The sequence below is a fragment of the Camarhynchus parvulus genome, chromosome 1 (genome assembly GCF_901933205.1).
Source record: "Camarhynchus parvulus chromosome 1, STF_HiC, whole genome shotgun sequence".
In the NCBI taxonomy this organism is placed as follows: domain Eukaryota; kingdom Metazoa; phylum Chordata; class Aves; order Passeriformes; family Thraupidae; genus Camarhynchus; species Camarhynchus parvulus.
Genome location: NC_044571.1, coordinates 106,065,237 through 106,093,080, shown reverse-complemented (window position 1 = coordinate 106,093,080; position 27,844 = coordinate 106,065,237). Strand labels below are relative to the sequence as shown.

The 27,844-nt window shown below is 38.6% G+C and overlaps 1 protein-coding gene across 13 annotated transcripts in view; it reads right to left on the bottom strand.

Annotated features, from left to right (window-relative positions):
- The window catches only part of ROBO2 (roundabout guidance receptor 2), a 1,013,596-nt gene that overhangs the window by 142,381 nt on the left and 843,371 nt on the right, over positions 1–27,844 (bottom strand). For all 13 annotated transcript variants that reach the window (XM_030962464.1, XM_030962445.1, XM_030962519.1 and 10 more), the window contains exons 3-4: positions 7,260–7,417; positions 5,124–5,244 (exon numbers count right to left, since the gene is read on the bottom strand). In XM_030962464.1, coding sequence (XP_030818324.1) covers positions 5,124–5,244; positions 7,260–7,417 — 279 coding nt within the window. The remainder of the gene's footprint in view (positions 1–5,123; positions 5,245–7,259; positions 7,418–27,844) is intronic.

Here is a 27,844-nt window from a genome sequence, read left to right as displayed (position 1 = left end):
AGGCTTTGGGGAGGGATTTAATAGCACATAGTTACATATAAAAGCTTTTTGCACTTTAGCATTCTGATTCAAGAGGGAAAAAAAAGGAAACATTAGATGGTTGGAAGTAAGTTTCACTTCAGAATGCTGTCAATAGCATAGATATTTCATTAAATGCAACGTGATCTGGATGAAGTAAAGCTCTCTGCCAAAAAAAGAACAAGTAGAAGAAGACAGGATATTACAACCTCACTAAATTCACCTATGTTGGCCAGATAAACGAAAAGAGAATTGCAAAAGAAGGTGGTTTTATATTTATAGACATTCTTCTCGTGCATCTTTTTAGGCACTTTTCCCTTTTCCATTTGAGAAATAGGCACTTGTGTAGACATCACAAACTCCTACACTCTAAGCAGCCCCCAAGGCATGATGAGGTGCACAGTAAAGGCATGGAACATAAATAAGAGGCAAATGCAGTAAAATGAAGGTTATCAGTTGCTAGTGGTTTTCTCCTTTTATAAACATCTACAATAATGTTAATTACAGTTTTTACTGACTGTTACCTACAGACGTTGGGGACCAAATCAGACACTTTTTTTCAGAACTGTATTGTTATTCTATAACAACTTCTTGGTATCTGGGATAACAAATAATCGAAAGCCAAAATGGCTTTTTGCAAACTGCCACAGGTAGACTGCAAGTGGAAAATACAGGGATTTGAAGAAAACTAGGAGGAGATTTGATCTGAAGGACAAAATACACACCGCTGATTTCTCTATCTTGACCTATGAATGTATACCTGGTTTTGGAAGATTTTTCCATGTGACTGGGAAAGCTTTCCAGGATACAATGGGTCAAGACTCTGCTAAGGCCTTCCACATAGGCAGAGCTCAAGAAAGTAAAATGGGGCACAGTGTCTTCATTAAAGGGATTTTGGGGATTTTTTTCTTCTAACACCATGTCATGATAGTCATTCTTTTTCTAAAACTAGGGTTTCTCTTTCAGTCTGACATTATCTACAAAACATCAAACACAATACTTCCTCAAGCATCAGACAAGAATACCTCTTTATCCCACAGGACCTTATTAGCTGAAAAAAGGTTCAGATACCAAAGATAAAATCAAAGATTAATCCAAAACAATCTTTAGTATGTCCAAATTGACACATCTTTAAAAGATATTTTTTACTGTTCTTACTTATGCTTTATATTCTTTTGAGGCTCTTCTAAATATATCTTTTTCCACTGCTTGATGCCAGCCTCTTGAAGTTGATAGACTAAGGCTTTCATTGATTTCACTGAGCTTTAGAATCAATATACAAGATATACCTTTGTACATTCTCTTCAAACATTGCCATTTTAAGTGCAAAGGGAAATAAAAGAACATGAAACAGTTAACTTGAAAACTTACCTCAGAATGGTGAAGTAGCATGACAAAATGATAAAGGTTATCATAAAGAGTAATTCCTTCTTTATTTGATTTCTGGCTCCATATTATGTATTTACAAACAAAGCTTTCATACAAATTGGAATTAAACTGTTTCTGTTTTGCATCTTGCTTTAATTCTGTTCAGCCAAGGGCTATGAGCCCAAACACAAGCAATGCAACCTAATTTGTATCACTTACACTTCGGAAACTGGCCTTTAGAATAGTGTGCACACAATAATCAAGTCCCACGCTGCCTCTTTTTGTGAACCTTAGGACTGAGGTTATTAACTCCTTTAAAGTGCAACTTAAGACTGTGACAGACCCTATCTTTCTGCTTTACTCCAAGATTACACCTTGGAGCCTCATAAAGGCAAAAACTAGCAGTAATGCTTGAAAAAGAAGACTAACAAAATGTAGTGCATCTTGATCACTATTCAAAACACAGTTTTGGATAGCACTGCTTGTATGATCTTTATGGTATTTTACTATGAAAACTTGCCAATTTTCTGCTTATAGAAGAATCATGACTTGGGAACAAAACTAATGCAATCTGCATTGACGCTACCAGTTTACTGTTAAGAGTGCCTGAATGTTGAAAACAATGTTTCCTATGCAGATAAACTTAGGGGAAAAAAGTGAAAGATCTACATGTATTATTCATAACTATCTGTCAGTAAAGGTTATTGAATGGGTACCTAGCCAAGTGGACATATTCTGCACATGGGAAAATTTTATCTTCTCCCCCTACTGCTTCCCAAGGTTCTTATGACCCATTTTATTTTACTGTTTTTAAACTCAGGGAAAGTGTAATCATTCAGGCTAGGCTTCCATGCTGTTCCTCTTGGGCCACCAGTTCCCACCACACTGACTCAGTTTTTCCAGAGGCAATGCCTCAAGCTAAATTTACTGTACAGGGAGCCAGAGATCTGTCACAAGCCACATGCAGAAGTTAACCTCAGGTATTACAGAAAAACTTGCAAAGCCAAAAGTAACAAGTAGATGGCTTCTGGAAAGGTTCGAGAGCTAATATGAACAGTTCCTTTTCCTACATAATATGTTTACTAAGGCTGCCCTCACACTGTGGAAAGGGTTTGGAAGGTTGTTATTTGGGAAAAGAATGAAGACATGACTGATCAGCTAATTTATATACATTCCTTTCCAGAATCAGCACCAGCTATAGGCTTGCCAGTCCCCTATTAAAATTCTCTGAGTCATTCAGTCAAGATCTCCTTATTTTTATTGTGAAGTCCATTTTCAAATATGTTCAAAGCAGTTAAAGTTTGGCATATGAATTGCATATAAGTATTTCTAGTATATTTTTCATCAACATTTGCAGTATTCCCATGCTCCTCAGACCTGTGAGTCATATTAGAGGGAGGCTGTGGACCTAACATACAATCCTGGTGGCTTTGCCTGTGTTCAGTGAAGCCAATTTGAACACACAGAGCCAATCTGATGTTTCCCAGAGTCATTGGACTCTATTGGTTTTGAGTGCTTAGAACGACTGGACTGTCCGGTAGATACATTGCTTCCTGGAAACATCATGGATAATGCTCTCCAGCCTCTGTGCACATCCCTGCTCACACATGGGCTGCTGCCTGGAGTCCAGGAATGGAATATAACTGCTGAATAGCATGGGCAAGTCCCCTCCTTTGGTGTGGAGAGGACCAGGACTAGCCTGGACACGATGTTACACGAGCCCAGTGCACCAGCACAGAGCTTCAGGGCCAGGAGGCGGCCAGGAAATGGGCACAGGGCAGCCAAAGCACCTTGTGAGACAGCACCTGCTTCCTGCATGCCATTCTTGCACAGTAAAAAGGAAGGTGGGTAGGTATCTGGGAATACCCAGATAGAAGGAAAAATGTAGCTAGGAAGACACCGCGGTGGGGAATTTAAAATACAATTTTCCTCAGGTAGTCTAACGCAATTAAGAAGGATTAAAATATCTAATTTCATTTATTGCTGATTTTGTTTGGTATTCACCAAATAGTTTTAGATTGTATTTTTGCAAGTTGATTGCTATGATTATACCCTGTAAAAAAATCAGAATATTGTAATTGGTTATGTATTATTTTACATATCAAGATGAACCTAATATGTTTCATAGCTCTGCAGGATATGAAATTACATGCACATTTCAGTTTTCATTCCTACAGTTCAATGCTTTTTAACAAATTATTTTCTTAAGGATTTCTTAAGGCTTTGTAGTTTAGGACTGCAATCTGCTTGCTATCCACAGGGAGTATTACCAGAGATTAGCAGTACTTAAACTGATGAAGGAGATATGTCATGTCTCTTTTGCATTTGTATAAAGCTACAACTCTAACAGATTGGCTGCAAAGGGCATAATAATTTGACAGAGATCCTTTCTCTGGGTTTTTTTTTGGCAACGTATAATAGCTCTGCCTTTAAAAGCCACATGTTTCCATGAATCCACAACAAACCAGTTGGGGTGGAAACCTTTTCACCTTCAGAAAAACTGGAAAGCAGCATATCCTCAGAAATTTGTGGATCTTGTCTGGCAAAAATCTTTCTCTGCCTTTCTCTGTGGATCACATAATATATATATATATTCTTTTGAAGTGGATAAACAAATGCTGAATTGTACATAAATGCAAAAACTGGGATAGCAGTGTGTGTGACTGGGTTTTCCAGTGCACTGTATTAGGCAGAAGGTGGAAAACTTCTGGAGCATCTGCCTCACAAAGGACCTCAGGATTTCTATTAAAAGTCTCTCTGGGATTACAAAGGGTCTTGTTTGGAATTCCAGTACTGTATCAAAGAAGTGCAGCAGGATGGAACGTTAACATTATTTCTCTCTCTTTTGTCAGCATAGACATGTTTTCCTTAGCAGTGAGGGTTTTTTCTTTATTGATCTTCCTTTGTTTGCTCAGAACCTCTTGACTAATTCCTACAAACCCACGACTGTAGGATGTACCTCAGCATGATTTTGTGGCTTTGCTTCTTATGCAGTTGTTAGCAGGATGGATCCAGCTCTAGGTTGGGTTATTATTCTGTTCTTGCCCTGGACCCTAACCATGGGGCAAGCGCTCCTAACAACCAACTTCTTGCCTTGCTCATCAGGTCTAGAAGCTCTTTCACACAGGAAGCTTATTAGTCTTTAATTCATTCAGCAGCACCAAAAATCTAAATGCTGTCCTGGCTTACAGGAGAAAAAGCTGTTTCAGGTCATCTTAAAAATGAATGCTAAAAGTTACTGCTATATATTCAAAAATTAGATTTTGGAATTGTCTCTAATGATGTTTTACTGATCAAGTGAGGTTTTTTGTGCTTTCCTACAAAGGTTTGATTTCACAACCCCTCAGGAATATGAAATTATTTAAATAGGCAATCCTGGTCTAAATCTCTGGTAAGCTGGCATTGTCAACTGTATTAGAAGTAGCTTAATTACATTTGGCCACTTTGTGAGGGAGAGCATTGTCCTGCAATAAAAGTTCTGCTTATGCATATCACTGTGGACCTCCAATCAAAATGAAACTATGTGCTTAGAAGGAAAATGTTGAGCCACCATAGCTCCATCATTACAAACAGCAGCTTTTAAAACCTGGTCTCCTTCTGAAGCTATGAAGTGCATTTTGAGCAGTACCGCTGTGTTTTGTTAACCTTGCTGTGTCTCGTGTTTTGAGGAGCCACCCAGGGTAATTCAGGCTACGACATTTGTAGGGAAAAAGCAATAAAAGCAGGGGTGTCCTTACCAAAGACAGTCAGCTCTGCAGGGTCGCTGTCACGCTCCCCCACCATGTTGGTCCCCACACACGTGTACATCCCTGCATCACTTTTTCTGGTGTTGGAGATCATCAGCTTCCCACCACGGATCTGTTTCAAAACAAGGAACACAACTTCAGGTTAAACAAAATACAGGTAGCTTCAGGTAAACAAAATACATCAGAAAAGTACTACCTTCTTGGGCAACAAGTTCCACAACCAACACACTCTAAACTTTTGTTTGTAAATATATGTATAGTTTTAAAATTATATACTTATATATTTAAATATCTTTAAGCTGTTCTATTTTTATCCCACTGACTAATATCAATTTGCAACTACTTTCAACTGCATTTGATCTTGTTCCTTTGGCTTTCATTAGATTCTTTACATTTCAAAGATTACATTTCTTGCTGTCTCTTGGCAGCACAGAGTACTTTTATTTCTTGCATGGTAATTTGTAAAGCACTCTTGACATCTCTCTGAAAAAACAAGGCAATTTGATTTAGTTTTATTCAGATGATTTTATTTTACTGGTGTCTGAACAGTTTCCTTGATCACTAATAAAGACAGATTTTCTCTTTTTTTGAGGCAAACAGACTGAATCTGGCCCAAACTGGGAATTCACCTGACAGTTAATATTTTCTTGGCTATAAAGGGTGCTTACAGAGAGAAAGAGCAGGATAGATGAAAGAAAAAAAGTAAAAGTTTGTGGCTTGTAAAGTCACAGCATCAATGATTAGACAATGGGGTTCTTCAAAATAAGCTGGGGATTTAACTAAAGAAATTTAAGAGTCAGGGAATGATAGCCAGCTCTCTGCCACTCCTTGCTCTTCTACTCTTGAGTAGACCCTAGCACTGAGAGCTTGGTTCACAAACAGCAACAGCTCAGATTCTTTGGCTTGGAATAATTCCTTAGGGATCCAGAGCCACTAAAAAGCTTCCTGAGAGTACTTCCATGTTGAATAAGGTCAGCACTGAATCATTCCATACAACATAAAACTTTATTGAAGAAATATTAATGGTGAAAAGCTAAGCATTTAAAAATTAGGAATGAAACATGTTCTCAACCCCTTAATTTATCCAATTTGCTTGCATGGGGCATGATTTATCTCTAATCACTTGGTAAGTTCAATATTTCTGCTGGATCCTTTTTCATTCAGTACAAGAAATGGACAGCCACAGAACTCAACCAGTGTAACTCATTTGCTCAACATTAATTTCTTTTCAGGAACTGTAATTCTTTAGAGTATGACTTCAGCCTACATTTAGACATGTCCAGATTACTGCAATAACTATAAAATCACTGGTATCATTCTAAGATGTTGGGTTTTCTGCCAGGGATTATTTGTGCACTGTCACAGACATCTTTTATCAAAAATCCTTTCCTTAGGATTTTTTCTCCTGAGAAGCTGAGAGGCCTCAGGAACAAAATATAAACAATGGTTATCTGCTGCTGTGGAATGCAACAGGTGGATCTGTGATTGGTCTCAGAGTTTTTTCTAATTAATGGCCAATCACAGTCAGCTGGCTTGGACTCTGAGACAGAAGCTTTTGCTATCATTCTTTCTTTTTCTATTCTTAGCTAGCCTTCTGATGAAATCCTTTTTTCTATTCTTTTAGTATAGTTTTAATGTAATATATATAATAAAATAATAAATCAAGCCTTCTGAAACATGGAGTCAGATCCTCGTCTCTTCCCTCATCCTAAGACCCCTGTGAACACGGTCACAGTGCACCTCATAGATTTGACTGAATTTACCTATAAACACCTCTCTGATATTCTCCGTTTTGAGAACTGAGATGTAGAAAAGGTAAAACCAAACTGGTCAAAGACATCCACCAAGTCCTTCATCGAACTGAGCACCTACTATGACTGAATCTCCAGCTCTACCAGACCTCCATCACACTGGATTTACAAACTAACCCTCAAAGAAGCTCAAGCAGGAGAGCCAGACTAGGAGCAACAAACAGTCTGCCCCCCTCATTTGGGAAAGCTTGGAGAGGGAAACTGCTGAGAACAACAACCAATTTCCATGGGCAAGGCTGTAAAGCTGTGTAAGTTCTGCTGCTCCCAGCTGTGAGCCCTGAGCCCACAGATGAGGAGCCACCTGAGCTGTACTCACACTGATGCGCTCCTCCCTGTCGTCAATGCGGACTTTATCCTTCTTCCAGTAGATGGTGGGCTCGGGGTGCCCCCGGGGCGGCTGGCACTCCAGGATCGCAGGCTCTCCCGCTGCCACCACCACATCCGTGGGGTTCTGGCGGAAGTCATCCCTCAGCACTAGAGCAATAAAGGAAGGAAAGGGGGAAAAGAAAATTAACAGAAGTGATGGCATTGTTAGTAGAGGAAAAATAACGTAGAAACACATGCCATTAAACAAAAAAATCTCAACCATTATTAGCAGATGACTTTGCTTCATATATTGACTGTAAAAGATCTCAAAAATGAAGCTGGGCAGATATGCCCTTTCAGCCATTGGAGGCAGACTTCACATACAGAACTTCTGTTTTCTTTTTTTTTTCTTTCCAGATAAAAACAGTGCTCTGTATTTAAGCCACAAAGATGTGTAGCACTCATTACTCCTCTTAACCTTGACAGGATCACTTTCCATTGTTAGAACAGCAGCACTGCAGGTTGGGTGTTGAGTTCTTTTCACGACAGAAAACAAACTGCTGAATATCTGCCTTGTCTCAGTCTCCAATTGCAGCACAAGGTAACAAAGGGACAGAACTAACACTGAACTGCAGAGTTACACCTTGGCCAAGGGCATTGCCATTATTACTGTTACTATCATATTTCTGGCATATGCATGCTAAAATGGTCACCATTTCTGAAAGGTGTAAGGGAAATAAAACTGATAGTAATGCACTTCCACTTAAATATTTATTTCTTCCTTCTATATCTTTAGTTCTAATATTTCTGCCACCTTGACCAGCCTTATCTCTACTACACTGAAAAGAAAGAGCATTTAAATCACCAAGCTGTTTGAGAACTAAATTAGGCTACACAGACTGGCTTCTTATGTAAATCAAGCTTCTGTAAAGGATTAGGTCCAACTAGCTGGCTTCAGTGTGTTAGAATGATATCCACTTCATCCTTATTCTTCCGTGTGTGTCCTAGTCGCTAGGTTAATTGACATTCTTATAAACATAAAACTGAAAATAGCTCTAGATGAGCTACTGAAATAGAATTTAGGGCATTGCCCCTCCTTGAATTTCAGCTAAGCATGGCTTTCATTACAGCTTTAAAACAGTTCTCGCCCTTAATGGAACCAGGGCCCTCTGAGAAATTAGAAAACACTGTATCCTAGTGAAGGGGCAAGTCAGGAAGAGTTCAGCAGAAATTGCTCAGTCTCATTTCATAAGCAGAGATAATTTACTGCTTTCAATGTTAATAAAAGGTGCCCCATTTTAACATTTGGAACTGAGATTTTTCTCTTCTGTAATAAGCCAGAAGAAAAATATGATTAATACATACAAGAATTGGTCTCTGAATAGTCTGAGGTGAGTGGGCTGTATGTATCTGGCACCTGAAGTGACATGGAGGTAACTTTTATTGTTCTCCATTTTGAGATACACAGGTAGATCCCAGAGGAAGGAGGGAATTAATTGGAAGTTAATTCCTTTTCTAACACACACACACACACACACAAAAAAGAGTGACTATTTAGGTCTCGCTCTTGAGGCATAAAATAAAATTGACAGGAGGCAGCTGGCAACAAATGCAGCCCTGGCAAGAATCCGTAGCCTTCTTAGGTGACACACCCAACAGAAAACAAAAACCTCAATCCCCAAATATTTCTGAAAAATACAAACCTTCTGATTCACAATAATCAAATTGGCTGAAATGGATTTATACACCTTCAAGATCAAGTGGAAGAAGTAACTTATGCAAGGCAGAGAGCAGAATTAGCATGATAAAGATCATGGGCTGCTGACTATTGGCAGTACAACACTTTTGAAAGCCAAGAAAGTCAATATCATGGGAATGTCAGGGAAAGAACCAGAAAAAAGTCTCAAAAAATCATGTTTTTTTAGGAAAGTAGCTTCACATGTCTCTGTGATCCCCGTGATACACAGGAAGTAAAAGTACTTCTACACAATGCTATGCCCACATTTGTATAAATGGTAAGTAGATAAAAATTAACTTCTGCCACTATTATTACACACAGAATAAATATTATTTTTATTGGCTTTGTTCTACGTGTAATTACAGAACTTCAGCAGAAATCTATTTGTGAAAAATCCCCAGAAAAATCAGCAGATCCCACCACATAATGGCTTTATATTCCTGACTCCTAACTCCTGGCAGCAATATTAAGGAAAGCATTTTCCTTGAACATTTCACACTGCTGTATGAACCTGACAAACACAGTTTCTTGCAGTGATACACAGCAAATTACATTAACTTTCTCTGAATCATCCCAGCAACTGTGTAAGGCTCCAATCAGCCTCAGCATATGAGGCTAAGAGGTGATTTGATTTTATCACATTCCTTTACCCAAAGCCGCACTGCAAAACTGGCTTGAATAGAAGACAAAATTGATGCTACAGGCTTTGCTTAATCTTGCTCTGTACCTCAGCATATACCTGAATCTTGAATAGGTATATCTCACCATTTCCATCTAAAGCATTCTGTGTTTTGGAGGGAAACAAAAAAAGGTTGGAGAAAAAAGAAAGAGGGAAAAAATAAAGCAGTGGCAGAAAAGCAAAGATAAGAGAAAAATGCATGAAATATAAATTAAAGTGAGAAAATAACTTGGAGAGGAAGAGTAGGAACACTAACTTTAGAGGGGAAAAAAAAGCCAGGTAAAGGAAGGGGAATAGAAGAATAAAAGCAGAGAGAAAAACAAGGTAAACTGTAAAGAGCACAGGCAGCCATTCCTGTGATTCACTATTTTAATGCAATCTAACAACAATGAAATAAAGCACAGACATTAATCTGATCAGCCCAGTCATCCCAGAACATCCAAACATCACCCCAAGAGAGAGGGAGCAGGGGTGAGGAGGGCAGAGCATGAGCAGGTGAGCTTGGCTCTCCTCCTGGAGTGGCACAGGAAGCCACAGAAGGAAGAACCATCAGCTGGAAGCTGAGCTCACACGTACTAGCACAGTAAATGGAAAAGCTGCAGCACATCTTGGTGCACTCACCATACCTAATGGTACAGCCATCTGTGAAAACAGAAAAATGACTGAGAGCTGCAGAATATTCCTCAGCCAATTATCCACAATTGCTGGGTACTTCCAAATAACTATTAGTGTGCCTGAGCAGACCACTCTCTCCCCACAGAGGCAAAAGGCCTTTGTTCACCTGAGAAGCCAGCCCTCCTCAGGGCCCTTTTGGCAGGACACAAACACGAGTGTTTTGAAAATTCAACACAATTAGCACCATGTTGCCACCAGCCTCCTCTTCCTCATTCTTTCTTAGATGTTCTTGCTTTGCTTTATTACAAATTTTCAGACAGCTCCCTTCATGCTTGCATAGGTGTTTCCCTACATTTTTGGGTGTTGCCTCACATTCTTTACTGTGAGGGTGGCAAGGCCCAAAGAAATTCTGAATGCCCCATCCCTGGAAATGTCCAAGGCCAGTCTGGGTGGAGCTCTGAGCAATCTGGTCTAGGAAAGGTGTCCCTGCCTCTTCCTCGTTCTTTCTTGGATGTTCTTGCTTTGCTTTATTCCAATTTTACAGACAAGCTCCCTTGGTGCTTGCACGGGTGTTTCTCTAGATTTTTGGGTGTTACCTCACATTCTCATCTGTGAGGGTGGCGAGGCCCAAAAAAGTTCTGGATGCCCCATCCCTGAAAATGTCCAAGGCCAGCCTGGGTGGATCTCTGAGAAACCTGGTCTAGGAAAGGTGTCCCTGCCCATGGGGTATTGGGTGATCTTCAAGACCCTTCCAAGCCAAACTTTTCTCCTATTTTACGACAAAACAATGGGTGCCAAAGGGGAAGATGGCCCCCCATCCCTGGGACCGCAGCACAGCTGTACCCCAGGGGCTACTCCCCCCACCAGCCTGACAGCAGCACAAACACCCTCACATTTCAAAAGCCAAAGCCTTGCAAGGGCAAAAAGCTTCCAGATGGCTGAGCCCCACTGTCTGGAAAGGCACCGAGGGACAGGAGAGCTGCAAAGAGCAGCTAAAGAGTACACACGGCCTGCAACGGCGCTGCAGACAAAAGTTAATTAAAGTTTGATGGGTCTCCTTGTGGCTCAAAGAAGCTGATGCTGCTCAAACAAGAGAGATGGCTGCGAGCAGTCATGGCAGTCTTTAAGGCAAGCAAAGCCCCCCATGGCCATTTCCAGGTAGCCAGGAGTGGAACCAGGGAAAGGGAGCCCATCCAGCAAGGGGATAAACACATGGAGCACGCACCTGCCAGAGTGAGGGATGAGGGAAAGGAGCAAAAAGGAGCCCCCGCTCCCAAGGCAGCTGCTAAGCAGCACCTGCCAGCTCAGGCCCAAATCCAGGCCTCGGTCAAACTGAGGCTCATAAACTCAGGGAATTACATGGAAACCGAATTAATTTCCTCAGCTGAGGTTCCAGCAATTTGTTTAAAGGAAGTGGAGATAAAGGCACGATGTTTATGGGGTAGGAGGGAAGGTGGCGGGGTCAAAATTATTCTAGGCTAGATATCCATGCCTTAATCCTTCTTTCCAGCTTTTAGGCCCTTAGAAAGAAAACATTTTTACAGGATTTACATTTACATGATGATTACAAATAACCATCTGTCTGCTTCCACTTTTTCAATCTGGTCCATGTCCCACGAGCCCCCAGCCTGTGGTCAGAGCAGCTAAGCTGGAAGGAAGAAGTGGATGCCCGTCAGGAGGCTTTGGGATAATTGCATTCTTCTCCCACCAGCGCTTGTCTCTCTACCTCCTCCCCCTCTGTGTGCATGGCGAACATCTGAAATTACCGGGGACAGGAGGGAGGGAAAGAGTATCTTTGTTGCCCTTTTCAATGAATTATAATGTCTTAAAACACAGCTACATCTGTTGTGCTGACTGGAGGGTATAAAGAGATATCGAGTAAATATTAATGTGCTTCTGTAACTTGGGTCCTGGCAGCTCATCTTCCCCCTCCTGTCCTGTTTTGTGCTTATCTCAGAATAATATTATTCTCATAGAAAGATTTTACACAGCCACATCGGTGGTGGTTTGGTCACCTGCCGCACCACAAGTAGGTCTCCCCTGATCCAAGGCACTTCCCCAAAGGCATTTTCCTAAATCCTCATCTCTCCGCCACTGCTTTGGCACTTCCCCCCTCTGATACGTACTGATATGAACAATCAACATGAGCTATTAAGTCAAATAACTGCCCAGATGTCATGCAGTGGACAGATTAAAGGATTATTATACTTTAGGTAGCATATGGTGCAGGGAGGTATTTTAGATCTTGACTAATGTGTATGATCTGCTGAAATGGTCCCTGAGCAAGCCAGCACTACCTGCTGAAACAGGGTGAAAGAAAAAAACCCAAGGGGTCACAGACAACTCCCCTTGTGAAGAACAATAACAGACTTTGTTTGAAGATGCTGTGCCCATCCTCTTTGTTTCAGCAACTGTCTTTGCCTCATTTTGTAAGAAAAAATGTAACAAAAACCACCCAACCTTGGCAATAGTCATAGGTAAGACTCTCAAGGAGTTCTTGAGCTCCCTCTGCATGTGCAGAGGAAAAAGCTGCAGCCAGGAAAAAGCCGCTACCTTTAAAAAAATATATTATAAGAAGCTATAAATATTCTCCTCCTGTTTTTCTCCCATCATTTGCCTATCTCCTGATACTGATACTGCCTAGCAGACACAAATGTTAGTTAATATACCATGCCTCAGTAAAATGAAGCCCCATGTCCATGAGAATGACTTTCAGAGTGTTAGAGTACTTTCAAAGAGCCTAGCAGTGTCAACAATGTTTAATTAGTAGGATACCTAGAAATTAAAGTAACGATCAGCACAGAGATACCTGCATCAAGAAACAAAAGAAGAATCTTTTTCCTTGCCAATTCAGCAATTTTCTTTGGCTTCATCCCTTTTTCTCACTCAGTATTTCATGTGCTTACCCAGTACTTACAGCTCAGGGTAGCTTTGCAGGCCTCAATAAAGACAAAAATGTGGAGAAAACCCTGACATATTCTCTACAACTTTTAACTGTTCACAGATACAGACATACAAAATATTATGATAAACATTAATATTTAAATGTAAAAGTGTTGCTTCTAAAGACAGAATATATCAAACCAGGTGAACAGAGAATTATAGTGTTGAGGTGGGTGAAGCAACAGTGACATTCCAAATAAGGAGACATTCCAAATGGAGTCAGTGGGAGATAGCTGGCTTTTTGCCTCTCCTCTAAATTGTACTCTAAAGTGTACCCCAACTAGCTGACTGTACAGAGGTGAGGAAAGAAGACCAACTTTTTCCTTTCTTATTTACAGCACACACTGCCAGGAGTCAGACTTTGAAATCTTTCTAGCCCAGTTAAGGGCAGTGCTGACCTATTTCCCCTTTTTACACAGGTATACAAGTGATGGTTACTGCAGACTTTAGTTTATGATTTCTTTCTGATTTTTTAAAGGCTGCTATTTGGGCTGAATTAAGCATATGCAACACAGCCTGAATATACTTACTGCAAAATTGTGTAATCTCCTTGCCTTTCTTGTGATTCACTATGATCACTTGGATGCAATCTGACACCTCCATAATTTTTTTCTGAAAGACTTTATATGACTACTAGATAGCATGAAGAGAGGAGAATTTTCTAATTTAGAACATAACGTATTTATGTTTAAGCCTCCTGATTGAAAACAAAGTTCTATTACCTGTCTTCCTTGCAATGAATCCCCGATAACCTTCTCCCTTTTTTAAACTCCCACCTCCTTCCACCAGCAAATTCTGAATGCTGCAGTTAACAGTCAGCAATCTCATTACCCATCTGCTATAAATCTTCAAAAGCATCACTGTGTTTTGACAGTCAAGAAAGGCAAAGGGAAGCAATAAGCATAACCAAGTATTCTTTATGAATGCAAATATCCTGAAGACCACATTGAAGTAATTTCAGAAATCTAAAGCTATACAACGTAATACGTTGAAAAATTTTCCCTCGGATACAGAACAGATTTCTTTTTTCTTATTCTTAAAGCATAATCAGTCTTGATGAATGCACTGCACAGATTGCTAATGTGAACAAGAGGCACATTACTAGGAGTTTTATTCCACTGAAACTGAAAGCCCAACTACTTGCTTAAAGTTCAGAGACTTTCTAGAAGAACTGCCACCATAATTATAGACAAGAAACTTTTAAAAAGTGCACGGTCTGCTGTAAGTCTTAAAATTTAACAAGGATCAGAAATTTAGTAGCTTTTCTCAGATCTGAAAATAACTTTTACATGATCTTCACTTTTAATGGACTACATATTCAGAAAATCATGGGCATTACATAAGTAAATAAATGACTTATTTATTTTTTTACCAACTAATTGAATATCAGATGTGGAAGCAAACACAACTTAAGGAAGCACCACGTGAAAATTGAACTGACACTTTTTTGTCACTTTTATGCCAGAATGTCTTCTTTACAGCAGGAATATGGGACAAGTTTCACCAAAAGCATTAGAGACTTCAAATCCCATCAACGATGCTTTCCCTCCTAACAATGCAGGAGGGAGGATTGTGTTTAGGAAAAGAGGAAATCTTCCACCATGTCCTAGGCTACTGTTATAAAAGGATAGTTTGGAATTTGCCTGTTTGTCTTTGGTTGCCAACCAATCAAAAAAATAGAAACTTAAAAGAATTATAAATATGCAAAACTTTTCAAAAACACTGTTATACAAAAAACCTCAGATGTTACTGGTATACAAACAAAACTCTGGTGGGAGATTTTTACCATGTGGTTGAGAAGAGCACACAAAAAACTGCACTGTACATTTTGAGTCTGTGTGTACAGCAGAAAGATTCCCCAGAAAGGGCAGATTTAACTAGTGAGGTTCAGAAAGTACAGTATATCAGTATATTAACACGCAGATTTGCTGTTGTGAGTACAAAAGTTGCACTGCCAGGTACCTGTAGCACTTCATTAACTCAACCTAATGAATGCTACCTAGAGTTTGAGACAACATTGACCAATTGCATTTTTTCTGTTGCCAAACTGAAGTTGGTTCTCCTACAACCACTTTAACTCCATTAGTCCCCTGAGGTTCCAGTTCCAGCCCAGCCAAAACACCTAAAATGTACATGTGCCCTCAGTAAAACAAAGGAATAAGAGCAGCTGAGAATCATGAAAATGAATACAAATGAATGAATATTTCTTCTATGAGAAATATAGAATGTTACATGCTTCATTTAGCCAATATAATACAGACTGCAATCTCAGAGCTCCACTGAAGTGTGAATAGCCTCTAATAAACTTCTTGTGTACACACGCACAACACATACACAACAGCTGGGATGCTTTCCTGTCTTGGCAGGGGGCACTGCCACGTTACTGCTATACTTCAGACACATTAGGCAAAGCATCAAACAAAACAGGCCCAACATAGGAATCCTCTTCCATCCATCCTCCATTTCCCCATACCCAACCATGGTCTCTATCTGTTAATTATAAGCTAAAACTCATCTATTCAATTTTCTGTGAGCAGGATTTTTTTTTTGTGCTGCTCCCTTTAGAAGTCAGGATTGGAAATGAGATATTTGAGCAGACATAGCAAGGCATGTATTCCTCAATAAGCTTTTGTAACTCCATCTTTTGTAACGAGGGGCCTGTGCGGCCACACTTCATCAGACATGGAGCGTGAGATGCGCCCACAGCTGGTACACAACACCAGTGGGAGCTGCCTGCTGCTTCTCAAATACTTCCCTTCCCATCCTGCAAACTGCCCCCATGTCAATTTTGGGGTGCTTGCCAGATGCCATTTCAACAGGCTCCATAAGGCTGGCTGGCCTCATGTGCTCTGTCACACAAACAGGCATGTCATGGCATACAGGCTCAGCAGTAGCATCTCCTTCTGGACCTGACCTTCAGTCATCAACCTTCTGAAAAACTCAGTGGCTTCCACTTTTTACAGAATTTGTCCCAGCAAATACAGAACAGAAACTGGAAAAGCATAAAACGTGCTCACATGGCTGTTACTGAGGCATGTCCAGTCAGCATGTCCAGGCACCCCCTCTGAAAGAATTCACAACAAAGCTCCACCTCCTAAAACTCCTCTATCAGTTACGTTTGCATATTATTTTAATAATATTCAATACATTAAAGTACTAGGGATGCATGGCCTAGGGAAACTGTTCTTTAGAGCATCTACTCTGTCATCTCTTAACACAATAAAAACTTCTTTTTCCTATGTTAGGGTCATTTTTGAAGCTTTGTCATTGGATTCTTCCTTCAAAAAAGGAATTTCAAATTATTTGAAATATAAGAATGGACAAAAAAAGATAGAGAACATATTTTCTGTATTATCTTGACAAATGCTAAAGAATTTATCTGTCACTTGTTAGTGCATCATTCTGCATAATAAATTTAAGTTTCCAGAGCTCTAAAAACAGAAGGAGCAACGTGAACCTATATTAAAGGGCTCTTAGAATGAATTAATTTGAGTTCTGTTGACACATTACCAACTAGAAAATAATCCACAAACATCTAGATAAAACAGTAGTTTTCTGTGGTCTAAACATGAAAAGAAAGCCTCAGTTTTGAGATTTTATTCAAAACAAAGAAGAAACTAGTGCAATTTACCAGTAACCTTTGGTAGTTTTGATCTATTCAAATAGCATAAGGAATTACTTCAATACAATATGAAATATAACTCAACTCTCACACTTATTTTCAAAAGTAAAAAAAAGAATGTAAGAGTTCACATTTCCCTCATTATTATTCACGACATCATGCAAGAGGAAAGAAAAGAAAAAAAAATTAAAGAAACAGGAGCAAAGACCAACTGTAATAGCCTGAAGCAACAATTTTGAAAGGGGAGCTTAAGCACCCAGAGAGGGACCAGAACCTGGATGTCCAGCTCCAGCCTCCAATCACACTGTGCTGTGCCTGAGACTCCAAATGACCTTCAGCTGAGGGCTTAGACTCAGACACACTCTTGAAAATACAGTAGTATTATAGTGGGGATTGCAGTAAATGTGAAACATTTTTTTTTCTTTTTTTTTAATCTAATATGACTGTCCCAAAGTGCTACTTCGTGTACAACAAAATTTACACAATTAAAAAAAAAAAAGATGAGTACAAGAAACTAGATCAATAAAATAAAGCCCCCACATGCCACATATCCCTATAAACCCTTGGTGCTGAATAGTCCGCTGGCAGTTCAGTACAAGAGAAAATCAGGATAACCACAAATCTGCTGACTCCTTTAAAATAAGAGAAAACTGACAAAGAGTACAACACAACTATGTGCTCCACGGTAGAAAAGCAGCAACCTGAGATGTGCCTGTGAAACAGCCTTTAAGTTACTCAACAGCTGAAACAGCCCTTCCTAGGAAGGGCTCACATTCCTCTGAAGGGTCTGACAGACCTCTGTTAATCCCACTTTTGAATACAAAATCCATTTTACAATCTATCCTCTTCCTCTTACCTCCCTTCCAACTGCAAGTGTAACAAAGACTCTGTTCCAGCTCAGGCAATATTCCACAACTAAATGTTAAACAGGTTTAACATTTAAAGCAGGTTTCTGTTTAAAATGTTAAACAGAAACCTCCCAGCACCTTTAAATTACTCATTTCCCTCCTTTGCATGGATTTTAACTAGACACACAGTACCTGGGTCTGTAGTTTCCACAAACCAGCTAATCTGTGTACATTTATAGAGAAACTGTCATTCTTTGATTGCACTGGAAAGCAAGAGGCTATACCAGCTAGATAAAATATTCAAGCACCATATGATAGGCAAAGCACAATATTGAAAGAGGCAGATTAGATTATTAGACTCGACAGGATTGGATGGAGGGAATTTTTAGCCTCTACCACAGTATTCACCTGGGATAGACTTTAGGCCAAATACTACAAACATTTTCTTCCATGCCAATTAGGAAAGGGGAAAAAAAAAGGCAACAACTCCTGTTGCTGAGGATCTTTAACCCAGATCACTCTACTGACCCAGTTCACAGCCTAGATTCATAAACAACTGAGAGAATGACAAGCTATTACAAGCAGAGGAAATAAGTGGCCAGGAGAGAATAGCACTACTTAAAGCAGATTTTCCAGCAAGGAAAATATATTGTTAAACTATGCAGTATGCTTCCCTTTATTTAGACTAAGGAATTTAGAAAAAGGACTATCTAAAATGCAATAGCTCATATAACCAGTGAGTGCTGTGGGATTTCTCTGAGATCAGGAAAACTGGAAACATTCTGTAGTTCACTTGTGCAGCTTCAATTAAGGCAAATTGAATTAAAAACTCTCCCTTGAGGAGGACCTCTGTAGCTCAGCTCCTCCTTTTCTGAACAATTCCAGATGTAGGTGTAGAACATTTTCAGTTTCTCTCTGAAGAATTCCACATGCCTGGCTGCACTCACATTCATAGAAAGAGGTGAGCTTTTGGGGGACAAGACATGGGGCACTAAACAATGATCAGTCAATAGCTGGTACACGTCTGATTTTATAACTTAATTCTGTTCACAGGAGCTTCCTTCCTTCCTTAGGAACAGACAGGTCTGCTGGACACAACTCAGAAGAGATGGAAACACTTCTGCTGCTGAACAAATGGAAGTCTAGTACTGTGTGACTCAGATTCACACAGCCAGTGGCACTTGGTTTTCTTTCATATCCAGAATTTATTACCTGCTTAAGAGTTCTTCTTTGCTCTTCCTTTCACCTATTCAACCCAAGGTACTAATCAGGCTTCCTTTTCAAATGCCAGCAGTACCCTGACTTCTGCTGCAAGGAATCATCCTTCTAGTGAGGGTCTGTAGGTTCACCTCAACATTGTGAAGCTCAGAGACCAGAACTGCCTATCTTGGGACAAACTTTTGGGTCTGGCTCAAGCAGGAGTGACAGAACTCCTCCAGGTCGAATTGCTGGCCACAGTTCATGGCTTTTCTCCTTCAAGAAGACATCTGGCTAGAATGTTCTTTCATTCCCTCAAGAGCAGAGTTTAGGAGATCAGCTCCATTTTACTGAAACTCATCAAAGTTTTCAACACCTCACTCCACTAAAAGGTGGTGACATCAATTAAATAATTTATTTTTAAATAGCAGATCACAGAGCTATCCTATGAACAAAAGACTACACTAAATCAGTAAAACTAATTCTGTGCTTAAGATTTTAAGATTTTTTTTTCCTATTCTTTTCTAATCAAACATCTGGGGGCACTGAGCTACAACCCTCCCCCTTTTGTCAAAAGGCTAAACAGAAACGACAACTTTGGCAAAGCAGTAAATCCAATGTGTAGCTGAAATTACTGAACATGAGCACTTTAAATCCACATCATGCAGGATCTCCAACAACACCTGAATATATATTAGAATTTATATGCAGTCAGTGTAGAGCTGTTTTGTGGGAATTTACCTGTGATTTCTGGGCATCCAGGAGCCTGGACTGCAGCCATTCATCACTGTTACAGTGGGCATGTCAGGAGAGCTGGTAGCCTGGATTCAAATCCCTACCAGTCCTTTTTAAAATAATAAATCCAAGACATTTATTCAGAACCTGCCTTCAGATCCTACTGGCAATGGTAAATCCATTAAACTTTGCTTTCACTGTTCACGATGTTTATAAAAATAGTAGGTGGAATTACAAACCAGCAATACAAAGCTTGGTATTTTTTCTCCTCAGATGTAATAATGAACTGGATAAGAACAAAGTTGACCCAGGGATTTCAATACAGAAAGTTTCACTGGGAGTCTGAGCAGTAGTGTGCAAATCCATGTTTTTATGTCAATATAATAATGGCATTTCTATGCCTATTAATAAGTATAGATCTACTGCTGAATTCATGGTTGAAGTGACATCATAAAATGAGTTATATTTCTTCTTAAACTATATAATTAACTCTTAATGAACCCTTTCCTTTTCCCAGTAAATTCAATTTTGTCTAATCCTTGGGTTTATGGTAATGTTGAGCTCATTAAAATGTTACTTAAAACTCATTAAAATGCACACTGAGAGGTAACAGCTTCATTGCAGTAATATGTTGTAAAAGAAAAAAGAATGCTTTATTATCATTTAATTGTTTCCAAAACTGAATACATTTGCATAGTGATGAGGTTCACAGGATATTTTCAGTAGTGCTCAATAATTAGGCAGCTCAGTAATTAAAAATGCATTTTCTAAAAATAATTTTATGTTCCTGCTTACTCCCTGTTGTTTTTTGCAATTGGGAGAAGTGTTCATGTTGATACAGTTTACAGAACTGAGAAACAGTGATACCTGAATTGATATTTAAAAAAAAATATTAAAAAAAGCCCTTGGTAAATTCCTGTTCCAAAATAATAAGGTAAAATTGCCACCGATATATATTACAATTCAGACTTCCTAAGTCATTTTATATCCCTCCAATCACTTTTTCAACACCAGGGACAACCAGGAATTATGCAGGGGCCTTTCAGTTGCAAAGCCTTACTCTCATTTTCATAATTTATTGCAACCACAGGTCTGCACATGACAGAATCCCCAAGCAGAGGTTGGCTGGGCCCTGGACTTGGCCAGGACTTGGCTTGTAATAAATTCTGGCCAAAAGCGTGCCTCAGGAGTAGAATTTCCTGTCCTGTAATGGTGGATATTATTATGGTTAGGTATGTGGCTCACAGATCTATACTAAACACGAAAGTCCAATCATACTTATTTTAACTTTCTATTGGAATAAACTGCTGTGCTGGTTTAGAAAAATTCAATGTGGTAATTCACAGTAATGAGTGAAAATGTAGTGATAAAACAGACAAAAAGCCAGGAATAGAAGCTACATCTCAGTAAACACTAAGTGTCTGGGGTCCATTATTTGACATTAGGGTAGAAGATATTTTACTAACTTTCATTTTAACTCCTGAAATTGATAGAAAAGCTGGCACACCTTGCCAGGGTACACAGCCCAGACTGTTAGATGAGAAAAACACAACTTGGAAGCCTTGAGTCATTCAAGGAACTGTCTAATGCAACAGCATTTAAGATGTCTTGAAGCATTAATTTAATGTCAATCACTGTTCTTTTCTATGGCTTTCAAATAATCATTCTATTCTATAAAATAGATACTCTTCCTTTAATGTACAGATATCACAATGCAATCAATATGTATTTTTCTGACTTGTGAAAGTTGATTAGCATGCCAAAGACACAATTAAACTTAAATACAGATGCAGCACGTTAGACACATTAGCGTAAAGGGAACAAAAGAGAAAAGTAGTCTGTGAGCTTTCAATCTCTATACCATTAGTAGGGAATAACAGACTAGAACAAAAATATTCTAAAGAAAAAAAAGTGAATAACCAACCAGATTTAGCAATTTCAACAGCTGAAATTATTGTAAGTAATAGCACAGCATCTCTATGGTACCATGCTGGAATGTACAAAATGCAAACCAGTTATCTGGCTTACCACAGATTTCCTGGGTGAGTCTGGACAATTAACTGATCTCAGATCCCAGATGCAGATGGATGATCAGATTTTGGCTCCTTTTGCTGATAATTTAAATAGATCAGTCTCGTTGAGCTTTACAATTTCCTCTTTGTACTTTCTACAGCTCCTCACACAGTGGTCCAAATGACAATTCTATCACACCTAACTTAATAAAATTTATAAAAACAAATCCAGGACACTTTTTTTGTGAGATATCAGTATGTGGGCTGAAAATACAATACAATAATTCAGGTCATATTTCTTAATTTTGCTTTTGATACTCCCTGATAAATCTAAGTTTTCTGATGGAGATTACTATTTCTACACTAATTTACATCTCACGTTGTCAGTTGTTTCAAAAGAAAACAAATAACGTGTCTTCTTAGAGGAGTAAACAATCTCTCATTTTATCTTTATTGCACACACTAGGAGATCAGTTAAGTCATTTCTCCCAAACACTCAGCAAGACGGAAATAAATAATTCTGAAAATAAGTAACTGGCATAATAAGAATTAATGCTGAAAACCCTCTCTATTATATTCTCTTCTATTAAGTAAAAATAAATGATATACCATAAATATAAACCAGAAGACGGATGGTACATTGAGAAGAGAAAAAAAAAAGAAGAAATTACACATTTTGTCTATTAGTTTTTCTCAACGTAAGCACTAAAGCACTGTGTAAACTGAAAAATTAGCAAGTTATCTCAAAAGGACCACTGAACACCTTGTGGGTCATGTAACAAAAATGGAAGACTTGAATGAGGATTTCCACTTCTCCACATCAAGACTGAAGACACTTGAGTCATACAACCTCCATGCCGATGAAAACATTAATTCAAAACATTGGAAGTTCTTCCATTGCCTGCTTGGAATTAATCTCAATCATAATGATGGTTCCTAGAGTGGATCTGTACATCCTGACTCAGTTCAGGACTCAGATTTTTACTGTCTTTACTCATAGCAAAACCTTTGACAAGGAAAGCTGAATGGTATAATACCACATACTGTTGGAAAATCCAGAAAGTAATAATGGAATAAAGGAGGGGAGGGGAGACCCCCTCCAAAAAAAGCCAAACCAAAACAGCAGAAAGAATCACAAACTGGATCTCTTGCTATGAAAAACAAAACTGGTTTTCCATTTCTGTTTTCCTAATATTTTCTGCAATAGCCAAAAAACGAGGTTCATTGGCGAGTAACAATAATCACCCTCAGGTTCTAAAACACATCCAGAAGTATGAACTGTGTTTCAAATTTTTTAATTACCACGGCTTCTGTGTACCTTAGTCTGTATTTTAAATTTCTTTTATGAAATACCAATTCTTCCACCTCAGTACTTAACTGTCAGAGGCATTTAGCATCACCACTGAAAACACGTCTGCTCAAGGCCACACACCAGCCTCACTGGTGTCCTCCGCCCCAGCAATACACTCTTTCACAGCTGCTAGAGACTTTTACATGAACACAGGGACAATCACATCCCATTCTGTTCAATTCTTTAAAGTTCTTTATATTCCTGAATATTTAGTTCTCAAGCTTCCCAACCTACACAGTACTACAAACTTCTATAAAAGGGAGAGTGTGCTCAATTCAGCCCACATCATGACGAGAGGGGCTGCCTGTGATCAGAGGATGCTCTGAAAAATTACCGCCCAAGATTTCCTTTAACTTTTGAAACACTGATTTGATTTCTGTCGTCTTTATCATTTGTATAGATTTCTTCTGTTGAGATTTGTACTTATTGCTGATTTCAGACTTTGTAAAATGGCATATCTGTCAAAAACTTTTTAGAAATAGGGGGAAAAAAAAGAGAAAGGGAAGGAAAGAGAAAAGAATGAATGGGGGCAAAAAAGAAGAAAGCTAGTCTGGGTATTTTCCCATTTCTTATTTAAAACAGTGAGGATCACCTGTTCAAACTCCCCTTTCCCCACCCCCTAAGGAGAGTTGTTAGTAACAAGAAGTGGCCCAGCCCACCCCCTGACGTCTTTAATTGACTTCCTAGCGAGTGTTATCAAGAGGCACTGAAGCAGTGCTAATGGTGCCTGCAGATTGCTCACACATGGCACGGCTGGCATTCCTTGGACCTTAAAAGGGCTAATAGGAGAGTGTAATCTCCACTCAGCATGGAAGCCAAGACCACGAGTGATCTGGAAAACACAAGTAATTAGAAAGTATTCTTCCCCAGATGGAAGGGAGGTGGGAAATGAAGATAAAGCTGGTACCCAACCATGGAATCTGCTATTATGGAATTTCCTAAGCACAACAGTGCATTATTTCAAAGCGTGTGACAGTCAATACTGAAAGGAATAAGCCCATCTCGCATAGAAATGGGAGCTTCTAATTTTTACCTGTGACTGAACACTTTCACAGAGAGATCTACAATGGTAGTTATAGAGAGGGGGAGCTTTTAAGACTTTCTTTTCTATCAGCATTTCTCCAATAACTTCAGTAAGACCTTTGAACGTCGTATTTTTTAGTAACATTGGCAACCTTTGAAAATCTAAAATATTTTCATAGTTAGGACTCTGAAGCACTTCATAAACTCTGAAATAACCTCACTGATGACTAAGGGGAATGAAGAAATATTCAAATGTTGCTTCACTAAAATAAAATTGTACAAAATATATTTGAAACATTCAGAAATACTACCTGGGAGTCTAAAACAGGCATCGCAATGGTGCTAATTCAGGTTGCAGTGGGAAATTTGATGATTACTACAAAAAACCTACAAAATGCCTTTACATTAATTTTCACTATGCAACAGGAGTATTTTTATCCTCTAGGAACTCCTAGAATATGTTTAATAATTAAAGTACTTTTAAAACAACATTTCAAAAATATTTTCAAGGAAGAGTAGGAAAAATGGAAAATCAACTGTGATTTCAACTTGATTGCCCCACTGTGAAGGTAGTGATTCATGAATGCTAAAGAGTAGATCTAAATAAAAAGGCAAGATGCTGTCACAGATATCTATTTAAACATTTACCAAAAAAAAAGTCCAAGTAAAGCAGCTTAAAGTTGTCTTTTATGTACAAGAACCTAAAGATATTGTGGGCATGATGTATTCACTGTAGAGTGGCTGATAGCCTAGAAAAACACATTGATAAAGCTGGACCTCCCTGATGGAAAAAAAAAAACCACTGCCCCTGCCTTATTTGAATTGTTGGACATTGTTAATGAAACAGGGAGAATGGTGGAGATTTGGTAGATATAACTTACTTGGCTTGACAAAGGCCTGTGATAAGATTCTTGACAAGAAACTATTAAGGAAAATAAATAACCACAGGGTAAGAGGTAAATTCTTGTTGCGGATTAAAAATTAGCTAAGTGAGAGGAAACAAAGAGTGGTAATTAATGGCTGCTTCTCCAAGTAGAGAGAAGTTAAGAGCTGGGTACCTCAGGGATCTGAAACAGGACAGGTGTTCAATACACACAATTAATGGGTTCAAAGTGAAAATACATTGGAAGTAAAAGCAAAGCAGTGAACAACTCAAAACTCTACTCCAAAGGATAAATATTGCAGACATCCAAGGATCTCAGGATCCATACAAGGATCCATAGAATTTGAGATACAATACTGAAACAGCAGGCAACATTTAATTTTATACAAAGATGAAGGTATATACATTTGGGAGGGTTACTGAAGGTCACCTCTGTGCTCCAAATACATTTGGAATAACAATCTAACTGGAGATAAAGAGGTGAAAAATTCAGGAAAATAAAAGAAATGAACTGTGGCAGTATGACTTGCAGTCAATTTAGATTATTTCTGAACTCCAAAATAGTATTTTACAATTGACACACTAAATTTCAATTGTTTTTTTGTTCAAATACTTCTGCATTTTCCCAGCTTAAGCACTATACTAAAATGAGAACTTTTCACAGCATTTTATTTTCAATAAATACAGTTCAACCAGCTGTGTTCATCCTTATGTCTAGCATTACCAAAAGTGCCATACAATTATCAACATCTGCTAGAAGTGCTTTCCAAATTTGATTCCAAAAGCATGTACTTCTGTCTCCTGCCTTGAATCCAAATATAGAAAGAATAAAAAGCAGCACAAACAAAGAATCTGTCAAATACCAGCTGCAATTGCAGGGCACAGCTACAGAGGCACATTAAAACTGAGTGTGATCCACCCCATGTATTTACATCAGTCTCATCCAGCAGGCCCAGGCAACTCTACAGTCAAGATAAACTACGTGAGTTTTAGCACTCAGTAGCAGCCCTGGAGTATTTGCCAGGAATCCTGGGAGAGTTTACATCGTGTTGCCATCATCAACTAATGCCTTTGTCATGCAGACATACTCAAAGAGGACAGCTGGACTGAGGCTGCTTGTTTAAAAATTAGTGTAGACAGTTAATGAAGTTAGAGTACCAAGTGGGCAGAACATCCAACTGGCAATGCTAATAACTTTTTTGATTAACATTTCAGTTTTATGGCTACTTGGAGTGATGACCAAAGCTTAATCTGAGCAGATTTTCATCTACCCTTCTCTCAAAATACATTATTAAATATTCACTCATTAAAAAACTGGTACTACACTATTCTTTAAACCACAATATTTGCATAATTTCTCCACTGTACCTCTCTGTGGTCATACAAGTAATCCTGACAGTACACCTATCCATTCAGTGATCTCAAAATAAGAGTTTGGAAAGACTCGGATTGGCAGCATTGATCAGATGTGGTCATGCAAAAAACCTGCTTGTTCTGTGTGCCCAAGGTAGGTATCTGAAAGAGCAGAGTGCTTCCTAAAGCAAGATTGGCAATGCTCTCCAGCTGTCTCCTCAACATGGAGCACTAAGACCTGATTTAAAACATATGTTAAAAAATATTTCTATTTAGTTCTTTTCCAAAGAAAACTCCCAGAAATTATACATCTAGTTATATATGATTATATATGTTATATATATATACATATATATGATTATACATATATATAATTATACATCCAGTTTCAATAAAAATTAAAATTCAGCCATTTTCTATCCATTGAGGTTACCCTAATTGCCTCTGGTAGCTCAGTGCTCATGTACTCTGTCTTCCCACTGCCCCATTTCCATGCCTGAGGACATATCTCCATGCTCCAACCTTCACTGCAGGCTAACTCTACTACTCTTCTGCTCTCTATTACAATCTGTGCACCCAAAATTCCTGTGAAGTGGAGTTCAACTGAGCCCTCCATCACCTGGATCCTAGGCCAGAGCCAGAAGATCAACCTTTCTTGAAAAGGCTGATTTAATGAGCTAGTGACAATGTGAAAGTGGAGAAAATCAATCCTGGTTTTGTCTAGGTTCACATGTGAACACAGTGGGAACAGTATCTGCTGCCCTGGGGTGATCCATTCATACAGGGATGAAGAATCAACATGTATGTTTGTACAGAGTATTTCCAATTAGCTTAACACATCACCTTCCTAGTATTTTTGTCTTAATGTTTTAAAAAAACATTGAAATGAAATATTTAAATACCTTTTTTTTTCTTATATGGTTTAGCAAATACTGTTTTTGTAGTTTCCAATGGAGCTTGAAATTAATATTTTTTTTTCTTTCTGATATTTAACTGTTTGAATTATTGTACGAATGGCTCTGAGTATGTTATTTTTTAATTGTATATTATTTCTGGTCAGTTTAGAGAAACATATAATCTTTAATATCTTACCTTTACATCACAAGGGTCTTTGACCATAGACTACAGATTGTCTCTTGTACTTCCTGAGAATTAAATTATTTCTTCATATTTAGTATAATTATTCATATATCATAATATCCACATTGCCCTTGAGAAATCTCCAGGGAGAAAGAAAAATAACAGCAAATGATATATATAGATATCTATAGATATATATATATATATAGATATATAGAGAGCTATTGTAGATTTTGGGGGTAAGGAAACACCTGTTTTAACACTTACTAAAACTTGACATAAAGAGAAAAAACCCTTAGCCTTGCTTTACATCAACATTTAGTTTTCTTATCTACCTGTAATGACCTATTTAATTAAACCCTTTGCTGTAAACAAACAGCTTTCTGCATGATGAGCCAGTACTGTGAAATTCAATGTGAGAGGCATTCAGTCTCTATTTCTGAGAAGTCATAAATAGGAAAAATTACTTTAAAAAAAACCCAACAAACCACCATAATTAAAAGTTACAAACTCATT